This window comes from Nerophis lumbriciformis, linkage group LG01 (assembly GCF_033978685.3).
Source record: "Nerophis lumbriciformis linkage group LG01, RoL_Nlum_v2.1, whole genome shotgun sequence".
In the NCBI taxonomy this organism is placed as follows: Eukaryota; Metazoa; Chordata; class Actinopteri; order Syngnathiformes; family Syngnathidae; genus Nerophis; species Nerophis lumbriciformis.
In genome coordinates this window covers 38,887,673-38,912,336 of record NC_084548.2, presented here as the reverse complement: position 1 = coordinate 38,912,336, position 24,664 = coordinate 38,887,673, and the positions used below count along the sequence as shown (strand labels likewise).

Sequence of the window (24,664 nt, the reverse complement as noted above, 5' to 3'; positions counted from 1 at the left end):
TGCCAATGTTGTCAGCATCAGAGGGGCCCTTTAAATAAGCAAAAATCATTCTCCTATCATTTAAGTGCAGACTTATGTAACATGATCCATAATTTATTCACACGCACATTTCTAGTTTACTAGTAGATTAGCAATATGTACCTATGCTCAACTGACAGAATAAAAACAAGACAGAGTGTGTTATAAGAATTGTATAAATTAGGCATGTAAGCAGCAATAATATGAAATCATAATATTAATGCATTCATTTCCTGGTGATAGGTGAGCTAGAGCTTATGCCAGGGAACTTTGGCAAAGAGATAGGACTGGTTGCTTGTCTTTCATCGCATAGACTTAATTTTTTTGTTGTTGTTGTTTTTTTGTTTTTTGGAGGGGGCGGTGGGGTTTAATGTTCATTATTATCATTTATTAATTTTTAATTAACTGGGAGACTGCAGTACTCAAATAGGGTCTATTTTGGTTACGCGCTTAAGTCAACAAATGGTTAATTTCCCAATAAACACCAACATTTTGAGAACAGGATTCTTACTCCTATCAGGCAGTCTGCAGGCAGCACTTCACACACAGAGAAGTAGAGCATTTATTGGGGACTAGTTTGAGTGCCAGACTCTGTTTACAGCAGTGAGTCTGTGCTAGTGGGATTATATTAGAACAGAGTGAAGAGGACGTGTTCATTACATTAAAGGACATGTCATTCAGAGTTGCAATGTGACATTGACAAAAAATCCCTGCCTATTCGATGGACTGTATTGTAATTTTTCTAAAAGAAAAAAGTAATATTTTGAACAAAAATTGTATCATAGTGTTCTTTTAATTGTTTGGTTTACAGACAAACACCACCCATAAGAGACTAGCACTGTCAAATTTAATTTAATTCAATGGGACTAATAGGCCTTAATGTTTACTGTGTGTTGTGTCACTTTGTGAAAGGTCATTCTGGGATAGACTCTGCAAACTTTATTTCTACAGTGTTGTCGTCGATGGTTTAAGTCCCCAGCAAGCCTGTGTGTGTGTGACGGTGCTTGGAGCTTAGAGATAGGCATTGATGCTGATGGCAAAAATGTCAGAGGGTTAAGCCACAACACCCTCCCCCCCTCCATCACCACCCAGCACCACTGCCTCTCTTGCATTTTTTTTGCCCTCTCAGCTTCATGTTGCTCCGTGTTGTCATGCACAGTCCAACAACATCCGAGTGGATATAATGTGATTTCTCGTTGTCCTTCAAATGTAATGTGCCAGAGTCTATCCCTCTGATGAACTTTCTAAAACTCTTAAGTAGAGATCAACCGATTTTTTCAGGGCTGATACCGATACCAATTATTAGTAGTCACGGAGGCCGAAAACCGATATTTGGAGCCGATATTCATTTGCAGTAAAATTTAGCTAAACATGAATAGTATACATCAGTAAACAGCTGGATGAGGCTTTAAGTTGCTGTTTTTTAAAAATATTTTTTAATACAGACTAGTAGCAACATAATGTTTTATGTGGCACTAAAATATGCAGAGATTTCACAAACACTTGTATTAAGGGTGTCCACGAGTAGTATCAACATCTCCTGAAAATTGTTTAAAAATATATGGGATTCGCAAGCTAATCAATTTAATAGCAGTTTATGGATTTAACATATTGCAACGTTTCCGTGTGAGGAACTCTAAAATACTGGTTGGCTGAAGTTTATCTCAAAGATGTATTCAGTATATGATACATCACATATTTTAAATATTTTCTTTTTCTTTTACAAAATGTCCGAAAAGGAGCAAGAAGAAGCAAAACGCATTTAATCCTACCCCTTTTCTACTTCATAGTAATAATAACACATCCAGTATGTTCACTTCCTGCTATCGATTTGTAACACAATTTAAATCAATGATTTTCGAATATTGTACGATTGACATGAAATATATGATTTGTAAATATGGCAAACGTTTAAATGAAACTAATTCTGGTATCCTTCATGTATTTTATAGGTGAGACATGTTTTAAGCTGCCTGACAAATTACATGCTGCCTGCTCTTCTTTACGTATTATATAAGTCTCCTATTTGTCAATTTACACAAAGATATGGCAGAGATATATGTGTGTGTAACTTGATTAAATCACGGAAAATAAAAACTTGCCTCGCACTTTAATGAGATCATGCAAGTGTTGTGTGATCCTACGGTAGCGAAAACATACAAAACAGTTGGGAGAAGGAGGAAAAGAAGAAATGTCAGCAAAGAAGGACAAAAACTAGAAATCCTGGTTCTGTAGCAGAAGACATGTGCTCTTGATTGGCGATCGGCCCTCCAAAGAGAGGGAGAGTGGTGTGGGTTTGAGGCCGCCTGAGCACGACAGCGCAGCACTGGTTATTACTACTAACTTACTTTTTATACTAAATACTGCTATCATATGTGTACATATTGTATAAACTGATGTATTTCTGTTGTAATTGTAAAAAAAAAAAGTATACCGGCCGATACTGATGAAAGAAGGCTGATGTCGATATACAAACCCCGTTTCCATATGAGTTGGGAAATTGTGTTAGATGTAAATACAAACGGATACAATGATTTGCAAATCATTTTCAACCCATATTCAATTGAATGCACTACAAAGAAAAGATATTTGATGTTCAAACTCATAAACTTTTTTTTTTTTTTGCAAATAATAATTAACTTAGAATTTCATGGCTGCAAAACGTGCCAAAGTAGTTGGGAAAGGGCATGTTCACCACTGTGTTACATGGCCTTTCCTTTTAACAACACTCAGTAATTGTTTGGGAACTGAGGAGACACATTTTTTAAGCTTCTCAGGTGGAATTCTTTCCCATTCTTGCTTGATGTACAGCTTAAGTTGTTCAACAGTCCGGGGTTCTCCGTTGTGGTATTTTAGGCTTCATAATGCGCCACACATTTTCAATGGGAGACAGGTCTGGACTACAGGCAGGCCAGTCTAGTACCCGCACTATTTTACTATGAAGCCACGTTGATGTAACACGTGGCTTGGCATTGTCTTGCTGAAATAAGCAGGGGCGTCCATGGTAACGTTGCTTGGATGGCAACATATGTTGCTCCAAAACCTGTATGTACCTTTCAGCATTAATGGCGCCTTCACAGATGTGAAAGTTACCCATGTCTTGGGCACTAATACACCCCCATACCATCACAGATGCTGGCTTTTCAACTTTGCGCCTATAACAATCCGGATGGTTCTTTTCCTCTTTGGTCCGGAGGACACGACCTCCACAGTTTCCAAAAACAATTTGACCACAGAACACTTTTCCACTTTGTATCAGTCCATCTTAGATGAGCTCAGGCCCAGCAAAGCCTACGGCGTTTCTGGGAGTTGTTGATAAAACGGTTTTCGCCTTGCATAGGAGAGTTTTAACTTGCACTTAGAGATGTAGCGACCTGTAGTTACTGACAGTGGGTTTCTGAAGTGTTCCTGAGCCCATGTGGTGATATCCTTTACACACTGATGTCGCTTGTTGATGCAGTACAGCCTGAGGGATCGAAGGTCACAGGCTTAGCTGCTTACGTGCAGTGATTTCTCCAGATTCTCTGAACCCTTTGATGATATTACAGAGCGTAGATGGTGAAATCCCTAAATTCCTTGCAATAGCTAGTTGAGAAAGGTTTTTCTTAAACTGTTCAACAAATTGTCTCACGCATTTGTTGACAAAGTGGTGACCCTCGCCCCATCCTTGTTTGTGAATGACTGAGCATTTCATGGAATCTACTTTTATACCCAAACATGGCACCCACCTGTTCCCAATTTGCCTGTTCACCTGTGGGATGTTCCAAATAAGTGTTTGATGAGCATTCCTCAACTTTATCAGTATTTATTGCCACCTTTCCCAACTTCTTTGTCATGTGTTGCTGGCATCATATTCTAAAGTTAATGATTATTTGAAAAAAAAATAAAAAAATTATCAGTTTGAACATCAAATACTGTATGTTGTCTTTGTAGCATAGTCAACTGAATATGGGTTGAAAATTATTTGCAAATCATTGTATTTCGTTTATATTTACATCTAACACAATTTTCCAACTCATATGGAAACAGGGTTTGTATGTCAACATGCCAAATATCGGCCTGACCGATTTTTGGTCAATCCCTACTCCAAAGTTTAGTTTTAGAAGCACGTTGTCATCCCATGAACTGTAGATGCTTCCAGTCGTCCGGGGTCATCAGTCGACACAAGTGCAATATATATTGTGCAATATATATCGTTCTGTACAACATAAACAATATATATTGTACAATATAATTCTCTATTGTTTATATAGTAATTGTAATGTCTTAAACTGAACAAAAAAGTATTGTCATTCAAGCCGAATAAGATGATTGGTCATGTACATGTCCACATGCGTCCTCATACGCAAAAGCAGTCTCAGAGAAGCATTGAATAATTTGCAGTCATGTTGTTGTTAGATAGGCTATTCATTCCATGATACCTGACATTGCTCTAGCTAGCAGCAACAAACATATATATTGTGAGTATGGGGCGTAGTTTAAAAACTTGATGCAGAAAGAAGGTAGTAGGCTTTCACGTCAAAAGTGAGTCACCTGCTTTGTCTGTCAGACTGTCACATACAGCAGCTTTAATAAAGATATTCTTACCACCTTTTGGGGGGAGTAACCTCTCACAAATACGCGTGTGAATTTGAAGGACCTTAAGGGTTAAATGTTTGTAAAATGGCATGCACCTAAAATATAGCATTCGTTTATTTTTTACGAAATAACCATTCTTGTGAATTTCTGCTTGTAATACTGTATTATGACAGAAACTGAAAGTGTGCGGGAACATGAGAGGCACAGCTTCCACGTGGATCTCTGGCAGCATACGATTAGGAAAATTGCATGGACGTCTGATTTTGTAATCCTGTATTGAGCACTACTGGGGCTTTTTTTCGGGGTCGGGAGTTGTTATCTGATAGGTTGCAGCACTCTTTTCTTCTACTGTAAAAAAAAATCACCAAAAAAAAAAAAAAATCTAAATCACCACACTTTTTAAATATTGGTTTTCAGCTGATGAAATCTTGAAAATCCTCCAAGGTGTGCATATAATATATGTTTTTAATAAATCAATTTAAAAAAATCAATTTTAATTTGTTTTAATCAACCCCTTAAAGGGGAACTGCACTTGTGGGGGGGCTGCCATTTGTTTTCAATACCGCAACTTACTGGCAGTGCTTTGGTTTTCATACAAGAACAGCAATGTTGACTTATCAGGAGCCGCAAAGATGCCTTGTTCTGATGTGATGTCATAGGTCAGCCAGAAACGCAATATATTTATCCTCTCCAAGGTTTCTCATAGTCATTCACATCGACGTCCCACTGGGGTGAGTTTTTCCTTGCCCTTATGTGGGCTCTGTACCGAGGATGTCGTTGTGGCTGGTGCAGCCCTTTGAGACACTTGTGATTTAGGGCTATATAAATAAACATTGATTGATTGATTGATTGATTATCTGAGCTATAAGGAAATAAGCGCCCCCTAGTGTACGGTAGGTACACGGCGTATGACAAAATAGTTGCATTCGAGAGTGTGCATTGACACTGAGACTTCACATGAGGGTGTGAAAATACCAAAAAAAAACTATTTGAGTAATCAGACTAATTTAGTGTATGGAAACATAGTCAATGATATGGTTTGAAGGAGGACTGAAGTAATCCAACTCTGTCTAAACAGAAGTTGAGGTTTGCGACATTGCCTGTCATCAGTTGACAACAACTTCCTTACAACCTTACGACTTACACCCGTGAAAGTGTGTGTACATCTTATCCTGTGCAGGGTCAAGTGGTGACATGAAAACATGCAAATCCAAAATGTTCTTGCACAAGGCAGCAGTACTAACCCCTCTGTCCTGCCCACTCAGAGATCTTTGATTGATTGATTGAGACTTTTATTAGTAGGTTGCACAGTGAAGTACATATATCTACTTGTCATTTGTGAATTAAAAGAGGATGCAAACATGTAAGTTTTTTTTTCGGTGACTAACGGGAATTGACAACAGAATAGCCACACTTTTTACACATTAAAGCTGCTTATTCTTGAAGCACCATTAGCAGAATACGCGCTGTACGTAGGGCCCGCAATCCGTGGTAGGATTCAATCTGAATAAAAAAGCTTATGTAGTATTTTCATTTATGAATGACAAGGTGCTTCATATTACATTTTTCCACAAATATTTTTGTAACCCCTACCTGCTCCATCATTTTTATGAATATGATGACAGAATTTCCTAATTCTGTCACATTGGCTCTTATCTCAAAAGGCGTTGGTACTAGAATTTTTGATTGATTGATTGATTACCAGCAACAAAAATACTTTCTTAGAAAGCTCAATTCCTTCGAAGTCAGCAAGAACATCCTCCTGACTTTCTACTACTCCTTCATCCAGAGCATCATTACATTCTCTATAACCTGACTCGCTGACAACAAGCTATCCATACACTTGGGTAAAACAGAGTCCATCCTGTTTGGGTCCCACATCAACCTTAAGAAAGTCAGTGACTTCACTATAAAAGTGGGTGACATTGTTATCACCAGGAAAGATGAGGTCACCTACCTAGGTTCCATTCTAGAGGCTAATCTTTCCTGTGATAAAATGGCAACCAAGGTAATCAAAAAGGTCAACCAACGAACGAGATTTCTCTATAGAATCTCCTCTCTGGTCAACAAAAGCACCATGAGGATTCTAGCGGGAACTCTCGTTCAACCCTTTTTCGATTACGCATGCACCTCCTGGTACCCCAGCACCTCCAAAACCCTCAAATCTAGACTCCAAACATCCCAGAACAAGCTAGTCAGATTACTACTAGACCTCCACCCCGGATCCCACCTCACTCCTACCCACTTCTCCAAAGTGGGCTGGCTCAGGGTGGAGGACAGAGTAAAACAACTTGCACTGAGCCTAGTCTATAAAATCCACTACACCTCCCTGATACCGAAGTACATGTCAAACTACTTCCTTAACGTAAATGACCGCCATAACCACAACACCAGGGGGAGCTCCACTAACCACGTTAAACCCAGATTCTGATCTAACCAAGGTCTTAACTCATTCTCTTTCTATGCCAAATCAATGTGGAATGCGCTCCCAACAGGTATAAAAGAAAGGGCATCTTTATCCTCCTTCAAAACTGCAATAAAAGTACACCTCCAGGCAACTTCAACCCTAAACTAACACCCTCCCCGGATTGTTAATAATCAAATGCAAACAATCAAATGCAGATATTTTTCTTATGCCTTTTGATCTCTCTCTCTCTCTCTCTCTATGTCCACTACTTGCTGTACATATCCTACCAAGTCAGACCTACACTGTTTCAATATTCATTTCTCTGTTCTCAATTGTTGATGACTGATGATAACAACCAAACCTAACCCCCTCCCCCCATCCCCCCTCTCCACACCCGAATTGTAAATAATGTAAATAATTCAATGTATGCACCCTGATGATTATCTTGTGTGATGACTGTATTATGATGATAGTATATATCTGATAGTATATATCTGTATCATGAACTAATTTAAGTGAACCCCGACTTAAACAAGTTGAAAAACTTTTTCGGGTGTTACCATTTAGTGGTCAATTGTACGGAATATGTACTTCACTGTGCAACCTACTAATAAAAGTCTCAATCAATTAATCAAAAAACCTGTTGGTTCCACTCCACCAGTCTCCAGAACAGAAACCGCCTGCAGAACACGGTCAAAGTCTGTTCTAAAATCATTGGACTTCCTGTAAGGACTCTGTCTACCATCTACGAGCAGCAGACACTCGAGTTAGCAGGTCGGATCATGCAGGACTCTTCACACGCTCTCTTCCCAGAGTTTGAGTGACTCCCCTCTGCATGTCGGCTTCCTTGTCCTTACTGCAGCCTTTGTCCCTAGGGCTGATCCCCCTACACCCCCACCCACCTGCTCCTAACTAACCCCAAAGACTTTCTCTTATTATGCTAACCACAGACTTCATGCACTACAGTCACTTTATTATTATTCTTACAGTATATCATTTATATAGCTCTAGTACCGTAATTTTCTGACTATAAGTCGCAGTTTTTTTCATAGTTTGGCCGGGGGTGCGACTTATACTCAGCAGCGACTTATGTGTGAAATTATTAACACATTACCGTAAAATATCAAATAATATTATTTAGCTCATTCACGTAAGAGACTAGACGTATACGATTTCATGGGATTTAGCGATTAGGAGTGACAGATAGTTTGGTAAATGTATAGCATGTTCTATATGTTATAGTTATTTGAATGACTCTTACCATAATATGTTACGTTTACATACCAGGCACGTTTTCAGTTGGTTATTTATGCGTCATATGGCGTACACTTATTCAGCCTGTTGTTCACTATTCTTTATTTATTTTAAATTGCCTTTCAAATGTTTATTCTTGGTGTTGGGTTTTATCAAATAAATTTCCCCAAAAAATGCGACTTATACTCCAGTGCGTCTTATATATGTTTTTTTCCTTCTTTATTGTGCATTTTCGGCCGGTGCGATTTATACTCCGGAAAATACGGTATATTTTTAATCTGTCATTTTATTATGTACCATACACCTCGAATCACTTTATTATCTAATATCTGCCTACTTGCACATATCTTTGTGTGTATGTACATGTTTTTATTTAACTATAATGTTGTGTTTAACTTATTGAATTGAATTGAATTGAAACCAGGTTGGGTTAGAGTTGTGAACATTTCTAAATGATCAATTTTAATCATATTAACATTTTTATTTTTCGCAAAGAAATTATTTTTGAACTTTTTCTATATTTTCAGTGAAGGAAAAATCATCAAGATTAGACTGATGTTTGATGTATTTATTTATTATTTATTTGGGACAGTGCACATTAATGAACACTCGCATATTTTGGTACAGACTGTAAATAACCCGCTCTAAACTATAGTTCAAGTGCTGAAGCAGGAAATCAAAGTCACCATGACAGTTGACAATATTGGATGAAACATGTTGAGAAAAAATAAGTTTGCAAACATTAAAAGAAAATAATAAATAAAACAATAACGTTTGTCAAAGTGACAAGTTGTGTAACATGACTAAGAACTTAAGGTGCTTTTTAAATGTGCTTAAAGTGGGCCTTATGTTTGTTGTAAACTGCCCCAAAAGTGACAGTAATTAAAGGAAACTACTTGTACATTAATTCCTCATGTATTGCTGTTAATTAGTTCCGGGCCTAACCGTAAATTAATTTCTACAAAGTCGAAGTTATTGTACAAACCCCGTTTCCATATGAGTTGGGAAATTGTGTTAGATGTAAATATAAACGGAATACAATGATTTGCAAATCATTTTCAACCCATATTCAGTTGAATATGCTACAAAGACAACATATTTGATGTTCAAACTGATAAACATTTTTTTTTTGCAAATAATCATTAACTTTAGAATTTGATGCCAGCAACACATGACAAAAAAGGGAAAGGTGGCAATAAATACTGATAAAGTTGAGGAATGCTCATCAAACACTTATTTGGAACATCCCACAGGTGAACAGGCAAATTGGGAACAGGTGGGTGCCATGTTTCGGTATAAAAGTAGATTCCAGCTCAGTCATTCACAAACAAGGATGGGGCGAGGGTCACCATTTTGTCAACAAATGCGTGAGCAAATTGTTGAACAGTTTAAGAAAAACCTTTCTCAACCAGCTATTGCAAGGAATTTAGGGATTTCACCATCTACGGTCCGTAATATCATCAAAGGGTTCAGATAATCTGGAGAAATCACTGCACGTAAGCAGCTAAGCCCGTGACCTTCGATCCCTCAGGCTGTACTGCATCAACAAGAGACATCAGTGTGTAAAGGATATCACCACATGGGCTCAGGAACACTTCAGAGACCCACTGTCAGTAACTACAGTTGGTCGCTACATATGTAAGTGCAAGTTAAAACTCTCCTACGCAAGGCGAAAACCGTTTATCAACAACACCGAGAATTTGGAAACTGTGGACGTTGTGTCCTCCGGACCAAAGAGGAAAAGAACCATCTAAGGGACGGCGTGGCGAAGTTGGTAGAGTGGCCGTGCCAGCAATCGGAGGGTTGCTGGTTACTGGGGTTCAATCCCCACTTTCTACCATCCTAGTCACGTCCGTTGTGTCCTTGGGCAAGACCCTTGCTCCGGATGGGTGCTGGTTAGCGCCTTGCATGGCAGCTCCCGCCATCAGTGTGTGAATGTGTGTGTGAATGGGTGAATGTGGAAATACTGTCAAAGCGCTTTGAGTACCTTGAAGGTAGAAAAGCGCTATACAAGTATAACCCATTTATCATTTATTTATCCGGATTGTTATAGGCGCAAAGTTGAAAAGCCAGCATCTGTGATGGTATGTGGGTGTATTAGTGCCCAAGACATGGGTAACTTACACATCTGTGAAGGCGCCATTAATGCTGAAAGGTACATACAGGTTTTGGAGCAACATATGTTGCCATCCAAGCAACGTTACCATGGACGCCCCTGCTTATTTCAGCAAGACAATGCCAAGCCACGTGTTACATCAACGTGGCTTCATAGTAAAAGAGTGTGGGTACTAGACTGGCCTGCCTGTAGTCCAGACCTGTCTCCCATTGAAAATGTGTGGCACATTATGAAGCCTAAAATACCACAACGGAGACCCCCGGACTGTTGAACAACTTAAGCTGTACATCAAGCAAGAATGGGAAAGAATTCCACCTGAGAAGCTTAAAAAATGTGTCTCCTCAGTTCCCAAACGTTTACTGAGTGTTGTTAAAAGGAAAGGCCAAGCAACACAGTGGTGAACATGCCCTTTCCCAACTACTTTGGCACGTGTTGCAGCCATGAAATTCTAAGTTAATTATTATTTGCAAAAAAAAAATAAAGTTTATGAATTTGAACATCAAATATCTTGTCTTTGTAGTGCATTCAACTGAATATGGGTTGAAAAGGATTTGCAAATCATTGTATTCAGTTTATATTTACATCTAACCCAATTTCCCAACTCATATGGAAACTGGGTTTGTAGAAATGTTACTGTTTTGAACATTGTGAGAGCCTTCCAGACATTAAATGACAGCCACATGGTCACCTTTATATTCTTCTAATCCAATACAGTAATGGTGCCTGAAGCCAGGACAACCAATGGTCACGATACTGAGCAGCTCTGACCTAACATTGTGGCCAGTTATATAGCAGTATTAATATTTTTAGTTAATTTAGCCATTTTTTGCAAAAATATGTGGAATATACTTTCAAAATATGATAAGAGTAAAGCCCGGAACTTTGAGGCACAGTGTTAGGGGACGTCTGCATTGCTGGTTAAAACTGAAACCAGTTTTCTGTGTGTGTGTGCGTGTTTCTCCCCACCCTGTGGTTGCACTGCACCTTATGTGCCCTGCTTGCAACTCTCTCAGTCCTGCTCCTTGCATCCACCTATCAACTCATCACTTCATGACATCCATTATGACCTGATTATCACCATCAGTATGCATATCCACACACTTCACCATCGTTGCCATCTTTATTATAGTTTGCTGAAGTGCCACTGTTCTCCAGAATATAATGTTCTCCCATAATGTTGTGAAATGAAGACAGCTGCAGAAATGAGAATGGTTGTACCTTAAATGGCCTCTCCTGCTGCAGGCTTTTCCCACCACTTCTCCACAAAGTGTTTGAATGTGTTGTTCGACATTTGCTGCCACCCTGCTTGGTGCTGGCTGGCATTCCAGTCCACACGCTTTGTATGAATATTTTCATCCAAATTTTCCAAAGGCCGCTGACGAAATGCTGTCAGAGCTCACTGGTGACCTCCTTCTAGTTGCCGCATCCCTTTTTTTTCCTCCCCTCCCATTCCCTCCCTGCTCTCGTCACACATGCTGGTAGGCTTCCCTGCTCTTCCTCTCTTCGTCTTCGTCTCACTGCTCCGGTTTATCTTTTCCCTTCCTAGTTGTTATCACACCCAACGCTCCCGGCACTCGCCTCACTGTTTTAAGTATGCCCCCTCACTCCCCGCCTTCACTTGTTCTCCTCCGACCTCACCTTCTCCCACCTGTCAGCCCTTTCATCCCGCTCATTTGTTCCCGTCTCTCATCATCTCTCTCGCCGCCATTCACCAGCACTCTTCTCCGTCTGTGTTCTCTGCCTGCCTGCCTCACTGATCCATGAAGGACTATCTGAGGCCTCCGCTCTGCTAATTCATTCGCCGTGCATCGCCTCACATTTCTGCAGGGTCAGGCAGACACTGAGAGAGAAGGGGAAGAGGAAGAGAAGATCTGGAGCAAGAGAAATGAGAAAAGAGGACATGGGGGGTGGGGGGGGGGTGTAGTTTTATCACCAAGAAACACAAAGTAAATATTCTTGTCCTTTATTGCTTGCCTTAACCTCTTTCTGTTCACTACTTTGTTTGCTTTTTGGATCCCGCTTGTTGTACCGAAACATTGCTGCCATTGTCTTTGTTTACAAACATGCGAAACAAAAGCATTAACTTTATATTGGCAGAGAGTAAAGGAATGGCAAAGCTCGATGGAAGGATTAGAGCAGTGGTTCTTAAAGGGGAACATTATCACAATTTCAGAAGGGTTAAAACCATTAAAAATCAGTTCCCAGTGGCTTATTTTATTTTCCGAAGTTTTTTTCAAAATTTTACCCATCACGCAATATCCCTAAAAAAAGCTTCAAAGTGCCTGATTTTAACCATCGTTAAATACACCCGTCCATTTTCCTGTGACGTCACACAGTGATGCCAACACAAACAAACATGGCGCATAGAACAGCAAGGTATAGCGACATTAGCTCGGATTCAGACTCGGATTTCAGCAGTGTTGGGTTAGTTACTGAAAAACAGTAACTAGTTACAGTTACTAGTTACTTTATTTCAAAAGTAACTCAGTTACTAACTCAGTTACTTACACCAAAAAGTAATGCGTTACTGTGAAAAGTAACTAATTAGTTACTTCTTCTACTTTTTTTTTTTAAAGCTCCCATTAATGCCCTTTTAGCCTTCATTTCAGTACTGTTATTGCACTGGAGAATAATACAATCTGTTGATCAACTTGACATACATTTGCATCACTGAACTCTGCTAAGCAATGTGCTCTACATACAACACACAAAGACAAAGATATGTTTCAAAGGGCCAATTTATTTCAGGCCAGAACAAATTGACAAAACTATTTTAAATAGCTGCAACATAACATACATAAGTAACAAACAGCATAATAACACTAACACTAACACTAACCACGTTAAATCCAGATTCCGAACTAATAAAGGTCTTAACTCATTCTCTTTCTATGCCACTTCAATATGGAATGCACTCCCAACAGGTGTAAAAGAAAGGGCATCTCTATCCTCCTTCAAAACCGCACTAAAAGAACACCTCCAGGCAACTACAACCCTAAACTAACACTCTCCCTTCCACATAATACCTCTTCGGATTGTAAATAATCAAATGTAGACACTTTTTCTTATACTTTCTGATCTCTCTCTCTGTGTCCACTACTTGCTGTACACATCCTACCAAGTCAGTCCTACACTGTTCCAATGTCCATTTCTCTGATGATGCAATTGTTGATGACTGAAGTGTTGATACCAACCAAACCTAACCCCCCCCCCTCCATATCCCACACCCCGGATTGTAAATAATGTAAATAATTCAATGTATATACCCTGATGATTATCTTGTGTGATGACTGTATTATGATGTTAGTATATATTTGATAGTATATATCTGTATCTGGACCCCGACTTAAACAAGTTAAAAAACTTATTTGGGTGTTACCATTTAGTGGTCAATTGTACGGAATATGTACTGTACTGTGCAATCTACTAATAAAAGTTTCAATCAATCAATCAATCAATCAACAACATAGCTGTAAAGCTGGCTTCACCCAAGGAAGGCACACGTGACATACACAGAGCCTAACCAGGCAGATTTGAATTGTTGTTTTGGGCAGTAGACGGGATCTTTGATCCAAGACACAACTTACATTTAACTAAATTGTGCTCGACAAAAGAAAAGAAGTGACAATATCTCATACTTGCCAACCCTCCCGAATTTCACTGCCTCTCCCTGGGACAACCATTCTCCAAATTTCTGCCGATTTCCAGCCGGACTTAAGGCACGCCCCCTCCCGGTCTGTGCGGATCTGAGTGGGGACAGCCTGTCGTCACGTCCGCTTGGCCAACCAAAAAGTAACCACAGAACACTATACCGTATAGTCGTATAGTGTTCTGTGGTTACTTTTTTGTTGGCCAACGTTTGTATTGCGCACCCCCCTCCCCTCCCCTTCCCTCCCCTTCCCACACTCAGACACACAGTCACACGCACACACAGAGAGCGCAGAGGAAGAATCAGAAGCACGTCTCTGCTTCGCTGGAATAAAACACACTCAGATCCTCAGTTTCTAGCCGATACTACATAAAAAATAACGTTAAATAACGCAGTAACGCATCATGTAGTAACGGTAACTGAGTTACTGACTATAAAAAAATAACGCGTTAGATTACTAGTTACCGCCGAAACTAACGGCGTTACAGTAACGCGTTACTTTGTAACGCGTTAGTCCCAACACTGGATTTCAGCGGTTTAAGCGAAATTGAAGAAGAAACTGAAGCTATTGAGCCATATCGGTTTGAACCGTATGCAAGCGAAACCGACGAAAACGACACGACAGCCAGCGACACGGGAGAAAGCGAGGACGAATTCGGCGATCACCTTCTAACCAACGATTGGTATGTGTTTGTTTTTAAGTGTTGTAATATTTTTAAGCTAAATTATTGGTAAACACAGTTTATGTATAATAATTTACGTAAAACCGCGAGTAATGAATAAAGTTTTCATCAATTAATATATTCTGTAGACATACCCTCATCCGCTCTCTTTTCCTGAAAGCTGATCTGTCCAGTTTTGGAGTTGATGTCAGCAGGCCAGGGAAGCTAGGGTCGATATTCTTCTCTTGATCATCTTCGGTGGCATAAGGGACGGTAGAAGCGGTGTAAGCCAAGACATCCAGGGGGTTTAGCTCGCTCGTCTGCGAGAACAAACTGCCGCCATTGCTTGCCGTGCTACTGAGGTCCTTTGTCCCTGAATAGCTCACACACTCCGGCAGATTCAATGGGGGTCTGGCGGCAGATCTCTTTGACTTTATCGTTGGAAATGCATCTGCTTTGAGTGTCGCAGGATATCCACACATTCTTGCCATCTCTGTCGTAGCATAGCTTTCGTCGGTAAAGTGTGCGGAACAAACGACAGACCATTTTCGTCGGCTTTCCACACACCCTCGTATTTTGAACAAATTTCGTCCAATTTCTTGCCACTTTCGCATCTTTGGGCCACTGGTGCAACTTGAATCCGTCCCTGTTCGTGTTGTTAGACCCTCCGACAACACACCGACGAGGCATGATGTCTGCAAGGTACGGAAAACAGTCGAAAAAACGGAAAATAACAGAGCTGATTTGATTCGGTGTTTGTAATGTGTTTGAGAAAATGGCGGATTGCTTCCCGATGTGACGTCACGTGGTGACGTCATTGCTCCGAGAGCGAATAATAGAAAGGCGTTTAATTTGCCAAAATTCACCCATTTAGAGTTCGGAAATCGGTAAAAAAAATATATGGTCTTTTTTCTGCAACATCAAGGTATATATTGACGCGTACATAGGTCTGGTGATAATGTTCCCCATTAACCTTGTTGGAGGTACCGAACCCCACCAGTTTCATATGCGCATTCACCGAACCCTTATTTAGTGAAAAATAAAATTGTGACACGCCTGTGTCACAGGGTTCTTGTCAGAACTGATAGACGGGGGCCAGGCGAGTTGCCAAGGTTACAATGTTTTATTTTCAATATTACAAAGTCTTTTTCAGTCTGCACTTCTCTCCCAAAGTCTTTCCCCTTTCCTTTTCTGGCTTTTCAGCTACCTCTCCTGCGGTCACCAACGCTGCTAATAAAGAGACAGGTGATTAGATAACTCGTTCCAGCTGAGATATCCACTCACCTGGCATCTGCTGCACATGCCCCGCCCGCAGGTGACGCGTGGACCACGCCCCTTCCACAAAAATGTTGTTTTTTTTCAAATTCAAGACAAATTTATATGTTTTTGGTAACACTTTAGTATGGGGAACACATTCTAAGTAACAAAGACTTAATTTAGAGTTATTTGGACACTAGGGGAACACATTCTAAGTAACAAAGACTTAATTTAGAGTAATTTGGACACTAGGGGAACATATTCTAAGTAATAAAGACTCCATTTAGAGTTATTTGGTTAGGGTTAGGGCCAGGGTTAGAGGGTTAGGGTTATAATAAGGCCATGCCGAATAAGGCATTAATAAGTACTTAATAATGACTAGTTAAGAGCCAATATGTTACTAATTTGCATGTTAATAAGCAACTAGTTAATGGTGAATATGTTCCCCATACTAAAGTGTTACCATGTTTTTTTACTGGTGCACAAAATGAACCGTGCATGAACATCACCTTGTTCAAAGAACAAAACCAACACAGTGCATAAACTCACAACAAATTACACACCCGCAAACCAGTCAGCTGTTGCCGTATCCGTAATACGCTGATAGGGAGAAGTTTTTATGTACACGATGAGTCGTGTATGTTTTGACCTCCGCCGAACCCCTGAGGCCGACTCACCGAACCCCTAGGGCTCCATCGAACCCAGTTAAGAACCACTGGATTAGAGAGATAGCGTTAGCCTCTCTGCTGTCCCAAAACACTCACAGGTAGGCTGAAAATGAGCTTCTTTTTCTTGAAAGACCAGCAGTCCCCATTGCTGTTAAAGTTAAAGTTAAAGTGCCAATGATTGTCACACACACACACTAGTTGCGGTGAAATTATCGTCTGCATTTGACTTATCCCCACAGGGGAGCAGTGAGCAGCAGCGGTGGCTGCGCCCGGGAATCATTTGGTGATTTAACTCCCAATTCCAACCCTTGATGCTGAGTGCCAAGCAGGGAGGTAATGGGTCCCATTTTTATAGTCGTTGGTATGACTTGGCCGAGTTTGAACTCACGACCTACCGATCTCAGGGCGGACACTCTAACCACTAGGCCACTGAGCAGGTTTTAGCTATTAGCTAATGCTAGCGAGCAATATTGAGCAGATTTGAAAGGATTCTCTGTGGCATTTGCGATGCCACCTAGCGGTAGGGAGGCTCCTTACTCAAATTTTTGCTCGTAACTTATTGCAACATTATTAGCTCAGACAGACAGCTCGTATCTTGTAACACTCCTAAGTTGGGGCACTTGTGAGTCAAGGTGTCAATGTAATGGGTAAAATATAGACATTACAAAAAAGTTATATGTTTGAAAAACTTAGACTTTTGACAAGAACAAGAAAGTTTGATCATATTACGCCTATACTGGCTCACCTGCACTGGCTTCCTGTGCACTTAAAATGCGACTTTAAGGTTTTACTACTTACGTATAAAATACTAAAAAGGTCTAGCTCTAGATTTTAACTCAACATTATAGATAAATATGTAACATTTAAATTTAACATTAGGGTAACATTTAGATTTAGCATTTAAATGTAGATTTAACATTTAAATTTAACTTCATCATTTAAATTCAGGGCAGCACGTTGGGAGAGGGGTTAGTGCATGTGCCTCACAATACGAGGGTCCTGGGTTTGATCCTGGGCTCGGTATCTGTCTGTGTGGAGTTTGCATGTTCTCCCCGTGACTGCTTGGTGTCCCTCCGGGTACTCCGGCTTCCTCCCACCTCCAAAGACATGCACCTGGGGATAGGTTGATTGGCAACACTAAATTGGCCCTAGTGTGTGAATGTGAGTGTGAATGTTGTCTGTCTATCTGTGTTGGCCCTGTGATGAGGTGGCGACTTGTCCAGGGTGTACCCTGCCTTCCGCCCGAATGCAGCTAAGATAGGCTCCAGCAACCTCCGCGACCTCAAAAGGGACAAGCGGTAGACAATGGATGGATGGATGGCATTTAAATTCACCATTTTATTTCTATCTCCAATATGAAGAAAATAGCTCGATGTGGAAAAAAAGTGTGCTAATTATTCAAAAATCCATCCATCCATCCATATTCTACCGCTTATTCCCTATATCAGCTATAAAAGTGTGATTGAATGTTTAAAGATTGCACCTCATACTATTAATCCCTCATGGCACACTACTGTACTGTGGCACAGTGGGAGGCATCATTGCATTATTATGAGTAGGTGCGTTCAGACTTTGGATTGGCACTGAAAATGTTTTTTTTCCTTCCAAGTAAAACTAATGCCATAGACTTTAATATTGAAGTATTCGTATTACTAAAAAAGTACACAATTACCATTTCCATTCCCTACTTGTACTACATTGATCATTGCAAATGTATTTGTAAGACTGTTGCAAGTGTACAGTACTGTGTTTCTTATATGTATAATTATTTCCTATTGGACATTATTCCGGTCTTCTGTCAATAAAATATTCTGTCCGTGAATTATGCATGAATCTTAATGACCGTAGACAGGATGTGGCTACCCATTTAAGTTTAATATTTGGTGCTGGTCTACAGTAGTGTTGTTCAGCCTTAACAACGCTGTTTGTCATTCTAGTTAGTTGATACAGCAAAGTAATTAACAAGAGATAAATACATGTAAAAATGGATGTACTTTTCTTGTTTTTGTATTTACATGGTCTACTTGCTGCTCTAATTGCCCTGCGGAGACAAATACCGTTTTTTTATCTAAACAACAAAAAAACTGTAAAGCAGAAAATAAAGACTAAAAAATAAATAAATAAAATGTAATTCCATTCAATCTGGTCTTTCCACCAGTAAGATCACAGGATGTCCTCCACATGTTCGTTCCTAGAGCCAACACAGAACTTGGAAAAAAAAAAGAAGAAAAAAAAGCATTCGTTATGCTGCTCCCTGGTCATGGAATGACATCCAGAAAGATCTGAGGCTACCAGAATTGATCACTTTGGGGGAGTTTAAAGGCCTACTGAAATGCGATTTTCTTATTTAAACGGGGATAGCAGGTCCATTCTATGTGTCATACTTGATCATTTCGCGATATTGCCATATTTTTGCTGAAAGGATTTAGTAGAGAACATCGACGATAAAGTTCGCAACTTTTGGTCGCTGATAAAAAAGCCTTGCCTGTACCGGAAGTAGCAGACGAGTAGCGTGACGTCACAGGTTGTGGAGCTCCTCACATCTGCACATTGTTTACAATCATGGCCACCAGCAGCGAGAGCGATTCGGACCGAGAAAGCGACGATTTCCCCATTAATTTGAGCGAGGAGGAAAGATTCGTGGATGAGGAAAGTGAGAGTGAAGGACTAGAGGGCAGTGGGAGCGATTCAGATAGGGAAGATGCTGTGAGCGGCGGGTGGGACCTGATATTCAGCTGGGAATGACTAAAACAGTAAATAAACACAAGACATATATATACTCTATTAGCCACAACACAACCAGGCTTATATTTAATATGCCACAAATTAATCCCGCATAGCGGCACGCACGTACGGGCAAGCGATCAAATGTTTGGAAGCCGCAGCTGCATGCGTACTCACGGTACCGTGTCTGCGCATCCAACTCAAAGTCCTCCTGGTAAGAGTCTCTGTTGTCCCAGTTCTCCACAGGCCAATGGTAAAGCTTGACTGTCATCTTTCGGCAATGTAAACAATGAAACACTGGCTGTGTTATCCGGCACAACAGTCAAGGGGTGCATTCTACGGCGGGGGTGCGTTATCCGGCACAACACCTGCCGCAATACACCGCTTCCCACCTACAGCTTTCTTCTTTGCTGTCTCCATTGTTCATTGAAGAAATTGCAAAAGATTCACCAACACAGATGTCCAGAATACTGTGGAATTTTGCGATGAAAACAGACGACTTAATAGCTTAATTGCTGTCCCAAAATGTCCTCTACAATCCGTGACGTCACGCGCAGGCGTCAACATACCGAGACGTTTTCAGCAGGATATTTTGTGCGAAATTTAAAATTGCACTTTTGGCATGTGTTGCAATGTTAAGATTTCATCATTGATATATAAACTATCAGACTGTGTGGTCGGTAGTAGTGGGTTTCAGTAGGCCTTTAAGTCAATTTTAAAAGATCGAGATACCAGTTCTATTGGGAAATGTACTTGCTTTTAAATTGAATTATTACTTAATCGCTTTAAATTATTTTTGACCTGTTGTGGTATGACTGCTGTTGTTCTGTTGTATTGTCTTGTTGTAATTATTATTGTAACTTTTTTTGTGCTGCCCTCTTTGTCAGGTCGCTCTTGAAAAAGAGATTTTAATCTCAATGAGTCTTTACCTGGTTAAATAAAGGAAATTGAGTAAGACTTATTCAGGACTGATGTGCTGTCTCGCCTTTTCCTGTTGGAACAGCACAGAAAATCTCAAACATTACAATATAAGTTCATTTTTACTAACAGAAAAAAGAAGGTGTTGGTTCAACCTTTTTTTCTACCTTGTTAGGCGTTCTATTTTCTGTGCATTATTCCCTGCGAGAATCCAAAATAGCAGCTGAAATGTCAGAAAGAGACGGTGACAGAAAGCCAGAGGCAGACCACACAAAGCATTTCTCGCTCTCTGCAGCATTTCGTCTTATCTCTCATTTCTTTCATTCGCTGCGTCTTTCTTCCTCCCCCTGTCTCTGCAGGTTTTCCTGAGCTGAGGGTTTTGGTGTGGCAGAGTTTGAGCTCGAGTGGAAGTGAGTGGGCGTGAGAGGAAGCGTGTGTCATGGCTGACAGCGAAGGGACAAACCTCGAGGACCCTCCCTACAAAAACCTGCTGCTCCTGGGGGCCATCGCGGCAGCGTCGGCCTTCGTGGTCACCATCCTCATCGTGCTCGTCTGCGTGGGCTGTCAAAGGTGAGCGGACTCTCACAGGACTTTCTTTCTGCACTGAACTCCCAAAGTTACCCTCTTTTTTTTAATGAATACCAACCACTGTTTGTTTACTGTATGTTTGTCCACCCTCTGTTATATCTATAGAGGCTTGGGGGGAATATTAAAGGACTGTGAGTGTCAGGTCGGATGGAGTTATGTTTACAAAACACAGAGAGGACGGGCCAGAGCCACAGCAACTCAATATCACCCCTTTCAGCAGAACCCTTGGCAGGCAAAAGTATTGGAACGCAGTTGGTTTTAAAGACATAGGAAATGTTGGAAAATATATTAATCTTATCCAACATTCACCTTGTCATATACCCGTACGAATACAGTACATCACAAAGACAAATCCATAAACTAGTGTTATTTAAACTTTTTTCACCAAGTACCTTCTCAGAAAACACTTTGTACCACCATAATGACAAACGTTAAAATACTGTAGCGTAGTAGGCCTAAGTATTCATTAAAAACAAGGCAGGGTTTTTAATTGACAAGTATATGTAATATTTTTTGTCTCTGTAACATTACACACAATGCACAAACATCATCAACAATGATACTCCATCTAGAGCAGCGGTCCCCAACCACTGGGCCACGGCCCGGTACCGGTCCGTGGATCCATTGGTCCCGGGGCGCACAAGAAATAAAAAAAATCCATCCATCCATCTTCTTTTTCGCTTATCCGAGGTCGGGTCGCGGGGGCAGCAGCCTAAGCAGGGAAGCCCAGACTTTCCTCTCCCCAGCCACTTCGTCCAGCTCCTCCTGGGGGATCCCGAGGCGTTCCCAGGCCAGCCGGGAGACATAGTCTATCCAACGTGTCCTGGGTCTTCCCCATGGCCTCCTACCGGTTGGACATGCCCTAAACACCTCCCTAGGGAGGCGTTCAGGTGACATCCAGACCAGATGCCCGAACCACCTCATCTGGCTGCTCTCGATGTGGAGGAGCAGCGGCTTTACTTTGAGCTCCTCCCGGATGGCAGAGGTTCTCACCCTATCTCTAAGGGAGAGACCCGCCACCCGGCGGAGGAAACTCATTTCGGCAGCTTGTACCCGTGATCTTGTCCTTTCAGTCATAACCCAAAGCTCATGACCATAGGTGAGGATGGGAACGTAGATCGACCGGTAAATCGAGAGCTTTGCCTTCCGGCTCAGCTCCTTCTTCACCACAATGGATCGATACAGCATACGCATTACTGAAGATGCCGCACCGATCTGCCTGTCGATCTCACGATCCACTCTTCCCCCACTCGTGAACAAGACTCCTAGGTACTTGAACTCCTCCACTTGGGGCAGGGTCTCCTCAACCAACCCGGAGATGGCACTCCACCCTTTTCCGGGCGAGAACCATGGACTCGGACTTGGAGGTGCTGATTCTCATCCCAGTCGCTTCACACTCGGCTGCGAACCGATCCAGTGAGAGCTGAAGATCCTGGCCAGATGAAGCCATCAGGACCACATCATCTGCAAAAAGCAGAGACCTAATCCTGCAGCTACCAAACCAGATCCCCTCAACGCCCTGACTGCGCCCACAAATTCTGTCCATAAAAGTTATGAACAGAATCGGTGACAAAGGGCAGCCTTGGCGGAGTCCAACCCTCACCGGAAACGTGTCCCACTTACTGCCGGCGATGCGGACCAAGCTCTGACACTGATCGTACAGGGAGCGGACAGCCACAATCAGACAGTCCGATACCCCATACTCTCTGAGCATTACCCACAGGACCTCCCGAGGGACACGGTCGAATGCCTTCTCCAAGTCCACAAAGCACATGTAGACTGGTTGGGCAAACTCCCATGCACCCTCAAGGACCCTGCCGAGAGTATAGAGCTGGTCCACAGTTCCACGACCAGCACGAAAACCACACTGTTCCTCCTGGATCCGAGGTTCGACTATCCGGCGTAACCTCCTCTCCTGTATACCTGAATAAACCTTACCGGGAAGGCTGAGGAGTGTGATCCCACGATAGTTGGAACACACCCTCCGGTTCCCCTTCTTAAAGAGAGGAACCACCTCTCTTTAAAAAAAATTTGTATTTTTTTTTTTTTAATTAAATCAACATAAAAAACACAAGATACACTTACAATTAGTGCACCAACCCAAAAAACCTCCCTCCCCCATTTAAACTCATTCACACTCATTCGCACAAAAGGGTTGTTTCTTTCTGTTATTATTATTTCTGGTTCCTACATTATATATCAATATAGATCAGTGGTTCTTAACCTTGTTGGAGGTACCGAACCCCACCAGTTTCATATGCGCATTCACCGAACCCTTCTTTAGTGAAAAAAATAAATAAATAAATAAATTCAAATTCAAGACAAAGTTATATGATTTTTTAATGGTGCACAAAATGAACCGTGCATGAACATCACCTTGTTCAAAGAACAAAACCAACACAGTGCATGAACTCACAACAAATTACACACCTGCAAATCAGTTTGACTTCTGCTGTTGCCGTATCCGTAATATGCCGATAGGGAGAAGTTTTTATGTACACGATGAGTTGGGTGTGGCTTGACCTCTGCGACGGAGGCTCCACCGAACCCCTGAGTCCGACTCACCGAACCCCTCGGGTTCGATCGAACCCAGGTTAAGAACCACTGATATAGAGCAATACAGTCTGCAAGGATACAGTCCGTAAGCACACATGATTGTATTTTTTTATGCCAAAAAAAAATTAAATGTTTTTGTCCTTTTCCAGCTTCTCAGGCAAATCATATAGTTGATGTAGATGCCCATATCGGCTGTACAAATGTACTTTACAAGAGAGAAGTGTAGGATACTACTCTTGTTGCCTTATTTGTATTTGACTTTATTAAATGTATTTATATTATCATTTGGTGCAGCCGGGCCGGAGCAGGAGGGGATAGAGAGAGAAAAAAAGGAAGACAGAGGGGGAAATTGTGGGGACACGAGGGGGATTAGACAGAGAGACAAAAACAACAACAGCAAACACAACAATAACAACAACAACAACAATAGAACAACATCAGCGAATATGATATGTACAAATATGATGTCTGCGTGCGTACCACTAATGACAGAGCCGTGTATAGGGAGAGTATAGCCAACTCGGTTTCCAAAGTCGGTAGCAAACATGGCGCCCCGTAGTCGCGTAAGAAGCTCTTGTCTGATTGGTCAAAAGCCCCTCACGTGACTACAGAGCACCATGTTTGCTAACAACTTTGAAACCAAGTTGGCCACACTCGTTCTATACACAGCTTTGACTAGTAGCAGAGTTGTGTATAAAGAGAGTATGACTAACTAAACAACAGGCGCCATGTTTGCTACCAAGGATGTGCGTGGCTGTGCCCGCAAGCATGCATTGCGGTCGTTCTGTCGTTAGTTTGCAAAATAAACCATAATAATATGCCTGAATATAGTTATAAACTTAAAATAAAACATGCTTTTATTTTGTCAAAATATAATTATGCTGCCATATTTGATGCAAATCCGCTGTATACGTTAATGCGGTGTTTAGTGACCAGCAGGCTGTCTAACACCCTCCCAACTGCGCAATTAACTTAAAAAAAATACACAGAACAACCCACAAAACTTATTACCCTTTTTTTGCCAAAATCCTCATTGGCTTGGGACCAACAATTACGGAGAAATTGTGATTTTTGTGTGAAGCATGTCAACTGTGGTGACTGCCACCAATTAATTGTTTGTAATCACTGCGCTACTATACATATGGATGTGTGTATATATATATATATATATATATATATATATATATATATATATATATATATATATATATATATATATATATATATATATATATATATATATATGTGTCTTAATAAGGTTATCCAAAA

At 41.0% G+C, this 24,664-nt stretch overlaps 1 protein-coding gene across 3 annotated transcripts in view; it reads left to right on the top strand.

Moving 5' to 3' along the window:
• LOC133619723 (uncharacterized) overlaps positions 1-24,664 on the top strand; it is a 121,028-nt gene that overhangs the window by 61,387 nt on the left and 34,977 nt on the right. For all 3 annotated transcript variants that reach the window (XM_061980974.1, XM_061980982.1, XM_061980967.1), the window contains exon 3: positions 20,611-20,821. In XM_061980974.1, the coding sequence (XP_061836958.1) occupies positions 20,691-20,821 (131 nt within the window). In that variant the 5' untranslated portion in view covers positions 20,611-20,690. The remainder of the gene's footprint in view (positions 1-20,610; positions 20,822-24,664) is intronic.